Consider the following 13,005-nt stretch of genomic DNA (forward strand, 5'->3'; position numbering starts at 1 on the left):
AACTTTAGTATGTTTTGTTTTATATGTTTATCCGGGACCCCTTTTTTACAAGCTCTGCTTCTTTTGGGGTCCCAAACCATTCATTATTCTTAATGCTGTATCCTTTTGTAAAATGTCAAATGTTTAATGAATTGGTTAAATAAACCTGAACTTGAACTTGATTTATGATGTCATTTCTTACCATTTACCCCCTCCCCATTATTTATTACATCCGAGAAATTGTCACTCTAATCGATCTCCCACATTATCGTAGGCGAACTCGGGGAGATTCAATAAAGCTGCCATCATGCCGAGATTACGGAGACTTTCTAGTTCTTTTGTCAGGATGAGATTGAGAAGCTGGTATCTAAGTTTCCATTCATTTTCTTTTCTTCGGAGCCTCTTGCAGAATTTGGTAGGGTCCTAGACATGACGGTTCTGTTTAGAGGTGGCAACACGTACATTATCATTATTAGTTTGTTCGGACTTCTTTTTTGTGAGGGGGTGTACATGTAATTACTTTTATGACTACTACTACCACTACTACTACTTCTACTACTACTACTACCACCACCACCACCACCACCACAACCACAAGAGGAGAGTTGGTAGTGGTAATTCAGTGATAAAGTTACGGTGGGTAATGGTCTTTTTTACACAGAGACAGGCAAGTAAAGTACGTGAAAATTGGTGTCAACAAATGTCAGCTGTCGAAGGGAGGTCGAGCAGTGAGTCGTAAGTGACATGAACTGATTGATTGATGTTTGACAGGTGGTCCACCTCATGTTCTGTGACCAGTCCCTCGCATCAAGCCCAAGGATTCAGACCTGGTCTATCCTTCGCTCGCCTTATCGTGGGCGATCAACATGGACCGCTGAGCACTTCCCCGCTTTGACTCTGATAAGTACTGTCGCGCTATTGCCCAAGCTATAAGAATGGGCATGGAGCTAAACAGCTCCATGGCATTTGTCCCCTATCGCAGTTTTCGTAAACCTATTCAAAAATTTGCCAGTGCCAAGTGCGGAAAAATTATGATGAAGGGCGAAGCCGAATTGGAAGCGATGTGATAGTTTGGATCGGAGATGTTTGACAGGTGTAGATAGGGGAAACTTCGTTTGTGTGGTAGAAATGTTGACTGCGAGGAAAATGTGGCAAATACACAAAACGGAGCGGAGAAATTTTTTGTTATGCGTTATGAATTTAGTCTATGAAAACATCTGCTTTCATGCATGTTCTTTGGTAATCGACACGGTTGATCGTTCCATCTCACCAGTTTCTTATGATAGTTCCTTTGAGCTTCTCCTCGTTTTTAAATGAGCCCTATAGTCTATCCTTTCCCAGAAGCAAAAGTATAATTCTCACAGCAATATCAGTGTATTTAATTCAGTTGGATTCAATCGAAATTACACCAGCCACGCCATATGATACGGGGAAAATCGACATGACAATAAAAAGGCACCTCTATATCTTGTTAGAAATGATTTACTTTTATCTTCTCTCTTTTTCAATATATATCAGGCAATGTAGCGACTGTATAAAGCTCACCTTTCATGACCAAAATTTGGTTATGAAAGATTGGAAAGGAGAAGGGGTTTGATTGATTTAATCAATCAAACTCCGGAACAGTTTTTAAATTGAATTTCCATGTCAATTTGAAAATGGAATGGCGTTTCACTGCAATGGGTATCTGAATTATGCCAATCATGAATCACAAAACTTTAACAACTCCTTGATATTCGGGGAAATCTCATTCGTGTTAGGCTTACCTCAGCCATGTAGCCGTATCGATCGCATGTCAGTTTAGTAATATTTGGCTTTATTATTTTCGCGGTAAAAGTAAAAAATTAAAGATTTCCTTGAAATTAATTTAGTACCACTGTTTTTTCCCATAGTTACCCAATGGTGTGTCTTTTTTTCCCATCACATTCTAAGCAATAGAGCAAGCCCCAGTTCCGACAAGAAAACATACGAAAAGATTGCCCTTTAGTGTACGAATTATGAGAAAATGCATACATGGATTGGCGGCCAAAGGGCTTTCTCTCGTACTGTTAAAACGTTCATAACGTCCATTTCGAAGAGGATATTGTGACCACAACACTATTACTCTGTGGCTGTCATATTCATTAAATTCTTCAGGAATGATTTCTAGTAAGGCTGATTTCCCTTTCTCCTATCTTCATAAGAACGAATACCAAGCGATGTGAAATTCACACGATTATCTTAATTTTTCTGTAATATAAAGTAAATCATCGACTTTATCTCATTCTAAGTTAGAACAAAATTGAAATAACATTTTCATGGGTTTTTTTTTGTGCGTCACTTAAAAAGAATGTCAGGGGCAGAGAGGGTGGATTTAGGAAACTAATACTGAATACAATCCTAATTACAGGTAATCGTAGCACTGCTGCATAACTAAATGAGGTTATGGGTGATATTTTGCAAGCTCGTTGTCGATACTGAGTAACTTTCTTCCGTTGATAAATCTATACTAGTGTCCAATTCTCCACAAAGACAAACGTCAACTACCTAACAAAATACTAAACAGTAAACATAAAAAACAAGATTCCTGGTCATTCTCATGATCTATCGTATTCTCCCTCTTTGACAATATTAGTCACGATTCCTGATATTATGAAATATTTCTGATATCTTTTCCAGACGTTAGCGTCGATCACATTGTCGAGCGCCTTCAGGAGTCAGTTTCCAGACGGATGGTGGTGTGAACTGGAATTCTGCAGGAATAAGACCACTAGCGCCACCTTCCGTTAACTCAGCGCGCAGTACGCGCAGTGCTCATCTCGCACACCACCAGTGACACTTACCTGAGAATGAAATGAATAAAGAAATACAAAAGAAGTACAGCAAAGGGACCCCCCCCCCCAAAAAAAAAAAAAAAAAAAAAAAAAAGTGAGAGAGGGGTGTGGATGTCTCGCAGGTTACGGTCGCGTGTTTAAACAGGAGTCAGTGGCAAAGGGGTCCCCGTCCGTGGTGGTCTCAATCCTGCGACAATATCTATGAGGCTGTGTCTCCATCGCACGAAATTAGACTGCAAACATAATCATTCACTCACTTCAGTTTTGGCAGTTGTTTTGATTACCGTTGCTAAGGGAAGAGAGGAAATTGAGGAGAGCACGCACTGTGATATCCACGAAAGCAATCATTATCACGACTACCGGCCAACAATTCGAGAATTGTGTGAATATGAAGTTTCAGCACTGAGATTGGACGAACATGCACTGAAAATAAAATAATTATCCCCTGCAATCTTGACCTATTCATTTACCAAACTTGCAGTGACGTCACATGTATAAAGTATATACGCTCCACAACGCCAGAGGCAGACTGGGATAGGAAAACGTAGTTACGTAACACTGACCGCATCCAGGGTAGCTCTTATGTGAACAGGGTCATACATTTAGCACGATAACGACACCACTGTATTACCATCACTGGTCTCTGGTTGGCTGAAAGTAGATGCCAAGGTTAATCAAGAACTAAAAAGGAGGCGTGGCCTGCGGTCGATTCCTTTACCAGCTGTTCTGTTGCATATGTAACTGCGCTGCGGCGTGTGTATGGTTGTGTGTGTGGTTGTGTGTGTGTGTGTGTGTGTGTGTGTGTGTGTGTGTGGCTCGTCCCGGTCGCGGTAGGCGGGCATGCCGCGGCGGAGAATCGTTACATTAGACCGTTCAATACAGACCATGGCTCTAACCCTCTGGGAAAGATACCAGTCTGTGAGAGTAATGTGATCTGGAGAGTGGTGGATGGTGGATGGTACACCCACTGGTGGTGCGTACTCTCGTTGTGATGTGAGGAGACCGGTGGAGGAGAGCCTATAGAAGTCGCTGCATGCCAGGGTCATGCGTATTTCACGTCACAACACGCAGTCAACATCTGGGCTTGGAGTAACTAAAAACACAGGGTGATGACATTACAACTTCATTCGTCTCTTCCGAAAGCGCACTCTGAAGAAGAGACGGGATCCACTTGTTACTCCCTAGTCTGTTGCGATGAGATGACACCAGTGTGTGCGTATCATCTCGTGTGAGGATGGTGGACTAAAGCTATACGCTCTTCGTGCCTCACTGTTGCCCGCCTCTTGAGCGCTTACAAGTTTATTAACATAGATGGTTAACTTTGCACTTCGTTCATCGTGAGCAAGCAGACACCAGCTGGTCGTGTGATCTCAGTGTCAGAGTGGAAACTCTTTTTGTATGTTGACATTCGTCGTAAATCTCACTGTTTCCATTCCTACGCCTCGAATTCAAGCTGTCAACTGACATGTTTAGCTGCGAGCGCCGTTCTTCATGTTAAAACTTTTCAAAGAAAGTGATTAAGTGGACCTCACTCGATACTGTTTCATCTTCACACCTGTGATCTGGCCACAAGGCTACCGGAACGCGATGGGGGAGTCTGCCGACGGTTCGGCTACCTTCAACGATGTCGATGCTCTTGCTATGGAGTATATTAGAAACTTTGATCTCAGTCTATGGCAGCTTGGGGCCGCACTGAAACGTGAGCCCGACATCGACTGCGATGGCGATCAAACCATGTGTGAGGTGTTTGCCCTGGCTCAGGCTCAGGGCCAGCTGCAGCGTGGTTCCACCTACCCCGAGCTTGGCCCTGCCGAGCAGGACTTCATCATGCAACACAGCCATGGCCCACGCAGCATGAGTAGTAGCAGCAGCATAAGTAGTGCAAGCAGTGATGACTGGAGTAATACCAAGCTCCCGTCGTCGGGTCTGTGTTCACCAGAGAACTACACCAACACCATGGCTCCCATGGGGGAGCTCGTCCAACCACCTTGCCCCAGCGCCGCCGTGTCGACTGCCAACACCACATCGACACTACCTGCTTCGCCCTGTCTTGCCAGCAGCGTGCCCGCCAGCCCCGTCGAATTAAAACCTCTAGAAATACACTGGGTGCCAACGAACGCGAACACGAAAACCATCTCGAAAAAAACTAGCCCTAAGAAAACTTCCAGCCAGAGAAGAAAAAGGGAACCGCGAAAATTGCGGTTGAATTCTACCATATCAGAACAAGACGACGAAGACAGCGATGAGGATGACGACGATGAGGATGACGATAGTGACGACGGGGATGACAGTAGTTCAAGCGGGAGTAGTACGGCGGGTGACGCCGACATGCTCGACATGCCAAAGGAAGACATTTTTGGGATTTTCTCCGACGAAGAGCTCGTTCACCTAAGCGTGCGCGAACTCAACCGGCGACTTCGCGGCTACAGAAAGGAGGATGTGGTCAGGTTGAAGCAGAAGCGACGCACGCTGAAAAATCGAGGTTACGCTCAAAGCTGTCGCACCAAGCGCCTCAAGCAGCGCATGGACCTGGAGAACGAACAACTCTACCTGAGAACAGAGCTAGCCAGACTCAAGAGCCAGCTATCCATCGCCACCCAAGAGCGAGACCACTACCGTCGTCAGCTGGAGAGTTTTCGAGCGAGCATGCAGGGGGTCGTCGTGCCGGAGAGCCCCGACTCGGCGGAGTTCTACCTGTGATGACAGACGTCACGCTCGACACATGGTTACCGTGCCTACCAGAGAGACATCACCAGAGAGCTTTGACAGCATCCTTTAAGTTGTACTGCGACCTCTTCGGCGCGTAGCGTGGTTCATCGACAACTTCGTTTGAAATTTCCCCATGAATGATTGATCAAACGAATTAAGGATGCCAAAAGGCAGTGACTCTGCAAATGGCTGAACGGTAAACACGTCTGACCGACGTGAAAAATCGCACCCACCTACCGGGGAACGCTATGGCTGTGAAGTTGCAGCGTGAGAGCGCAAGAGCATCCCTTACAAATTAACTTTTAGCAGTGATCCATGGGAAATCAAACCGCGTCAGGGAGCACCACACGCTCTCAGTTAATTTGTTCCACCTCTCAGTTTTCAGTTGATTTTCAACTGCGTGTGGCGATAAATTTTGATCATGTTAAGATTTTTGTTATTGAATGTACGCGAAATGATACGCAATGTTTACAGAACGTTTTACTCCAAAGAAGAGACCAATCTCGCCTCGTCTCTACTGATTTCATGTGTTGTTGTTTTTTTATGATGTCAATAATGAGGTTTGTTTTGCGCTGCTTTGTGGAGAATTTTCTCAATGAATGTCCAGAAAGGTGATTTGAAATACCCCTTGTGCACGAATTGTTCTGATTGTCTCTTCTATTGTTTTTAAGAGTTGTGTTTTTACTTTTAATGCCATAACATTAGAGGTGTATAGTATGTGTTTCATCACTGTTTTTATTTCTAAACGAGCCATTATACTATGTATATAGGAGTTCAGTTCATTTGCAAGGTCAAAATTGACATGAAGAAAGACGAAAATACTGATGCGACTTCGTAACTTTACGACCTGAGCGAGAAAGCAAACAAAACCTTGGTCGTTGCCTGCCTTAATCCGGCTTAAACTGTCCTGTACTTGTCAAAACGAGGAGGAAGAGAAGGGACCAAGGTGCAAGGATTTATGTACAGACGTTTTCATGATTGATTAGCGTGAGGAGGTTATGAGGCGTCTGTTATGCGTATTCATTCATCTTCACACACACAAAAGAGAAATATTTGAGAGAAACCTTCACCGACGGGTCGAAAGACAGTAAGGATGTTTCAGGCACACGTACAGACACATTCTCATGATGGTAAATTTGCCAAAACAATAGTACTTGTGTCGTTTGCGCTCTCCTCTGATCACATGTCGCTTTAGTGTATCACCCCCGTCAACATTGCAATCACAAAACTGCATCCGGTGGAAAGGAAATAGACTTCTGAAAGTCAATGTACGCCGATAATCAGTGCATAGTCTGTCTAAACCAATTCACAGTCCGCGCGACGTTTCTGTTTTCAACCCTTTTTTGTGTCAGTGAGTCAAATGTGCACAAATTCCACACAAACCTAAGGATAGGAAATAAACCGAAACGAGGCACTCGAAGAGTTAATCAATCTTCACGAAGAGGGCAGGGGGCTTTCCCGTCTTGTCTTTGTCACGTCCGCACCACCACCTCCCGTGTTTCCCTGTCTTCCCGCAATCTGAACTTTATCGGGAGGGAAGAAACCAGTTTTCACACTGAGATGGAGAGCTTGCATCGAGTTTTTTAAAAAAAGAAATGAATAGTGCAACTTTCACATGCGACGGTTTATTTTGATGGTGGCAAGGCCACATCGCAGTGAAGGACTGTTAAAAGCTGGCTGGTTTGACTCTCATCTCACACCCACTGTAGAATTGTGAGAAGCCAAGCGAACATAAGAACTTCTCTTAAAACAGAACCCACCAAAAATGTTGTTTATTAGTTCAGGTATGTGTGCACGAACATACTTATGTTGTGAATGTCTGCTGTCGTCTGATACATAGACTTCAGTGCTCTGCGTGAGGTTTCAGTGACCTACTTAACGTGTCTTCCCTCGTCCTGGTCCCAGAAGTTCATATCAAAATTTTACCATGAGGCAGGAATGTCAAAATGATATGAATGTTAACTGGCAGGACATCTTCACTGATAGGGGTAAGCTCCCAACGTCGTGTATGTTGGTCAATTCATCTTGACATAACCAAGTTCTGCATTGGTTACCAGATTTTTATATTGAAAAAAAAAGACAAAGAAAACAATCTTCATTCAGTTACACTTACCACGCATGTCTTAAATCTGTGAATCAATCGAATCCATATGAAATCATAGAGATCACGAAGTGTTCTATAGAGTTTAATACACAGAGTCTTCTCAAAAGAAACAACTTTCTTTTTTTGGGGGGGGGGGGGGGCAGAAATGGAGGAAGAAAGAAAATACTGTTTATCTCTTTGTATTTATTACTAGCCTGGTTCGAAATGTGAGCTCGTCGAATTTTACATCATCTTGTATAAGTTACTCCTTCTTGACAATAGCAATAAACAATGACCAGACAGACTCACAAGAGTAGAAAACAACGCAAGCAAAGTATGTTTAGTCTAGATTTATTTGCAGAAAAAGAAAGTTGTTGTCAGAAGGTAGATATTGAGATTTGCGTTTTTATCAATTGTATCAGAATTTAAGATTCCACAGTAACCACGTTTTCTTTGTGTTTTCTGATATACTTTTCTTTTGAGCCGTACTTTTCAGAATGAAGTAGAGTTTAGTGTTGCGTAGTGAGTAACTTCAAAATAATCTAAGACAGTGTTAAGCTAGGATAGATAGAGTCTTGTGTGTTCGTGATATGAGTTTTGAATTATGACAGATTGTTTAGAATTCGTTATTGAAAGCTAATCAGAAGAGTTGTCTTTGCAAGATGAATGCAGAGGTTTATTTCGCTGTGGTCGTTGAGATTTGATTTGATGTCTGCATTATCATTCATTTTCTGTATTTCTTGTATCAGTCGATTATCATATGAAGAAGGAATTTTAGTCAAGAATGATTCTATACGTTTGAGAAGCTGCCGCTATTATCTTCCCTTTTTGATTCATCAGTACTAAGAAATGACGAGTTAGGTCAAAACACTATGCAACAGAAGGATTTCCAGTTCATAGTGGTTGTCATTCACGTTAGTAGCAATTTGAATTCTTAGATCAAAGTCTTCCAGTTTCGTGAAGTGATAACTCTTTCAGTTGAAAGTTAAGAACATCGCCTTTGACCTTTTAGTGCCTTCGTTGTTTATAAGTTGATCCTGTGCCCGAGTCCCTTGTGGCTGAGAGAGTATTTTACACCGAAGTCTGATTAAATAGAATGAAACATAGAATTAAAAGTACGGTCATGTCATTAGGGATATTTAGATGTAAAATTGTAAAGCTGATATCCGGTGTCAGAGCGATGTTTCGTATTACATTGAATGGTAATGAAGCAAACGTTTGGCGAGGCATTCAAAGTGATCAGCTAATTGGACAGCATAGTATTTCGACCCTATTATGTTCTGGTAGTGTAGCAATACGAGAAAAGTAGAAGGGGGGGGGGGATTAACGACATGGTGTGTCATGATTTAAATCGCTGTTGGTTTCACCAGGCATCATAGTATTCGGAGTGTTGGTCACAAAAATGGAGTGACATTTCTACCGATTACTGATGATCTGCCTATCTATCGCTCTTGACCGAACGCTTTCCTGGCAAAACTTTTGTTGGCGAAATAAGGGGAAACGATGGTCGCTGTGCTTGTTTTATCGATTGATAACAGCACGGACTGTGTTGGTTGCCGGAAACAAACGCTTTGAAAGTTTGCCCAGGGAGGTGAGAAGTTTTCGTCTCGCCTCCCTGGTTTGCCAAAGGCATGGCTACAAAACTAGGTATGGAGCATAACATGTGATATACAGTGCACTGTTGTGAATAAATACCTAGCTGAATAATACGTAAGTCTATTCTGCGCTAAACCTTTCGACTTCCTGTCAATATTCAAAGCATATACTGGGTAAAAATCATTCTACTATTTGCCCTCCCCCAAATTAGAACCGAGAGTGTACACTATGTGGTTGCGTCCCGTTGAACTTCCTCTATTACTTCCCGGTTCAATTTGCTCTAGTTCCCACGAGGAATACACATGAGAGAAGGAAAGGAGGAAAAAAAAAAAAGAAATGTCGCGGTTTTCTGTGATTACGTTCCTCCGTCAGTGCTCGGTCAAAATACAATGATCCTCCAGGTCTATTGTACACTTGACTACAAGTGGTTGTTTGGGAATTTAGCTCGGAAGTCGGCTTGCCAAACGGATCACGGGAAGCCAAATGTCTGCTTTTGTTTTGAATGTTGGCCTGTAATTATGTGAAGGTGTTTCTGGAAGTATCGAGTTCAATCTCGAGTCAAAATGCCACTGGTTTCTTGACGTCAACAAAAGATGGCTGCCCAGCGAAAGAGGACGGTTAATGTCAACAACGGATCGAGAGAGGCGAGAAGCCGGAGAGGTGGGCCTGCTGCTCTGCATTCTGAAGCCAATTATAAGCACATGTGTGGAAATTGCTTTCAGTCACCTGGTGTTGGCGTTAATAAATCAGGGAAGGGAGAGGAATGTTATTACGTAGGAGAACATGAAACGTTCTTGATTTCTGAAGAATAAAAAGTTCTGAAAACCGTAGGTGTGGTGAGGACATGACTAGACTAATTAACCGTTACATCGTATCTTTGGCCATGAATAAGGTTGTATAGAGAAATGCAAAAACGGTCGGGAGAATCCGAGCGTCAAACCCAGATGTGTGTTCTCTTCGCGGCCTCCACTATGAGCTGGGATAAATGCATCTTTCCACCAGAGGCTACTTACTCCGCCCATCGCACCGCTGTGCTGGAGCAACTGCCGTGCGCTCTGATTGGCTGGCGACACCGCGTGACCTCCCACGAGAGGTCACATCGCCCCAACTTCTGACAAATTAGATTAAGGCGTTGGTGTCGGAGAAATATGAACCAACTGTTCCTCTGTTTGGGTGGGGGAGGGAAATCATTGTTTGAGGGTAATGCCGAGGACTAAATTGGTAAGATTTCTAGAAAAAAAAAAAATGCATTATTTTATTCATGTAGAGTTCATGCGGGATCTTCGTTGAAGTTAACAGGCATTTTTTTCCGTGGGAAGTCCAGTCCGCGCTGATATTTTGATCAAAAGGAGAAATAAGTTCGTGCAATGTATTTAGAGGCTGAGGAGTGTAAGAGTTTGTCTTAAATTGTATTTCTGTGACTTTTTCACCCAAGTACGTTGTTAATGAAATGCATGAAAGACTCACTATATGCACTTAAATTTCATCACCAAGCGATATTTCTGTAATCCATCCACGAGTTTCTCTGAGGTTAAAAGCGTGATATTTCCATGGACCTACAACACAGTTTTACTTTCCATATGGTTCTGAAATAGGCCTACATGAGCACCCTATTTCAATGTGGCGTACAAATGAACAAAAATTTAAACTGAAAATAAGCAAACATGTTGTTGTTCTCACAATGTCCAGATCGGTATTAACAGAAATTCATACTCGCAGACCCCTCCCCCCCTTTTTTTTGAATTGGTAATGATTTGTAGTAATGGTGTACAATACTATCTCATGTCACTTCGTCTGATTATGATACTAGTATGTTTACAAACACCAAAACGTAATTGGTATAGAGGTAGGCCTAATCCTTCTGGACCGGCATACAAATGACACATGTCCAGTCGCGTTGTTAGTCAGGCTGTGGCGCCATTTGGTCAAGGACATGTCATGAGCATGTCTTGAATCCAACTTCTGATACATCACATCTCTGCTCATTCTCTTCATTTTTATTGTATTGTCATTATCTCAGTGTTTGATTATTTTCAAACAATAATGCCAATCATAATGCACAAATATGGTAGCTCAAGTTGTTAAAATGTTAGCGGATAAATCTCTGTGAGATGCACTCGTAATGGCTGGATCGTTCGTTTATTGTGACGGAAGAAAGAGGGAAGAATGTAGGGTTATCATAATGCCTTGGAAAAGGGAAGGGATCGCTTCGCACAGATTAAATTTCGATATTTTCGTCCTCGTGCGTCATAGCTGTGTACAACTTTATTCATAATGATGACAATTACACAATGATGTTGCTTGCAGGTTCTGTTAACAAAGAATGCTAGGTCCACCGAGATGTTTCAGAGAGTAATTCAAGTGTGTATGTCCCAACAACTACTGTGCGAACCTCGGTATAGTCTCCGTTCTCGAACTTCTTTCAGAACATGTCCCTTCACACCTCCCACCCCCCCCCCCCAACATTATACTACGTACAATGTTTTCGCTCATTGTAAGATCAGGGGTTGTTATGCAAGCTTGGTTACATGTACAGTTAACTTTTGTAGGAACGTTGATACAAGGAATGTATAAATCTCAACAACAGACGGAGGAGTAGTCTCCCTACCTCCTGTATCTTGTCGTGATTGTGCCTGAATGTTCCTAGACGTGTACCGTATATTATAGGTGCCTCAGACAGAACACTAAACGTCATCTGGTAGCACAATGGAAAACACGTGTCGTCTGAGGACGTTACTGTTTGTCCAGACTCATTTACATCAAAATTTCCATCGATATCTAGGAAGCATTCGGCATGCTAGGTTGGTTTTGTCATGAAGCTATGGTTTTGTTTGAATAGTCGTCAATGCTGCAGCCTCGAAAATCTTTCAAACATGTTGATTTCGTGCTAATGTTACCTTTCTTTATTTCCGTCAGCCAACATTCCGACATTAATGTGGCGAGTGGGCCCGCCGCTCAATGTTGCATTTTGCTCTGTCTCGAAACTAGGCTTACTTCCACGCTCGTGTGTGCAACTTTACGTGACAGCTTGTTGTTTGTTTGTGTATACTTTCTAATTCCATGTGAAATATGTTCCTCAGACTCAAAAACAGTCTGCTGTGCACGTTGGGTACATGTGTGTTTGACTGGTTTGTGGTTTTCAGACGTTAGAAATTCCACTCCTGTCCTCTAAATCAAACCGTGCCTTTTTTTTGCTGTACATGTCTCAGTCTTGGCATCATGCCCCCGTACTCAAATTGAACAGCAGGGTTTCATGTTATACAGCAATCAGTTAAAGAATCTGTATCAGTCGGCGATGGCATAGGCTTAGGCATGATATGAGATAAATCCCGGGCCTGTCATTGATTCAAACATGACCCAAACCGTGTGCACGTAGGGCAGGGAAGCAAGAGAAATCAAGGCATGTCTTTGAGGAGTTACGTGACTATATTCTGAACTCATACGACGCCATATTGAAACTATGAAGGCCCATGTGACACTAACAGGAACGGTTATGCGAGAATAAACTCTTCATGAATGGCATTTTATGACGTCAACATGTCAAATACTATAATGAGGTCTTCCTATTGCTGCGTTTTCCACAATATGTTAATTTGTAAGATCCAAGTACCAACACTGTAGAGAATCATGACGTGCTGTATAAACGTTGTATTTTTAACAATGAAGGTCAACATCACAAAAATGGCAAAGATGCCTCGTGTGCCCATCTTGTAGTCATGTCAATATTTTAGGATGAGAGTATTGAAGCAAAGCATACAGATGATTATTTTTGACATTTTCACTTTTTTAAGGAGGTACAGTCAAAATTTTGCCAGTTCATTCCGC

At 42.6% G+C, this 13,005-nt stretch overlaps 1 protein-coding gene across 1 annotated transcript; it reads left to right on the plus strand.

Annotated features, from left to right (window-relative positions):
• The first annotated feature begins 4,204 nt into the window (after window positions 1–4,204).
• On the plus strand, window positions 4,205–5,578 carry LOC139744935 (uncharacterized). Its single transcript, XM_071655349.1, has one exon. The coding sequence runs from the start codon at window positions 4,380–4,382 to the stop codon at window positions 5,490–5,492; it is 1,113 nt and encodes a 370-aa protein (XP_071511450.1). The 5' UTR covers window positions 4,205–4,379; the 3' UTR covers window positions 5,493–5,578.
• The last annotated feature ends 7,427 nt before the right edge of the window (window positions 5,579–13,005 follow it).

This window comes from Diadema antillarum, unplaced genomic scaffold, assembly GCF_040938485.1.
Source record: "Diadema antillarum isolate AM-2024a unplaced genomic scaffold, OU_Dant_1.0 seq00001221_RagTag, whole genome shotgun sequence".
Classification (NCBI taxonomy): domain Eukaryota; kingdom Metazoa; phylum Echinodermata; class Echinoidea; order Diadematoida; family Diadematidae; genus Diadema; species Diadema antillarum.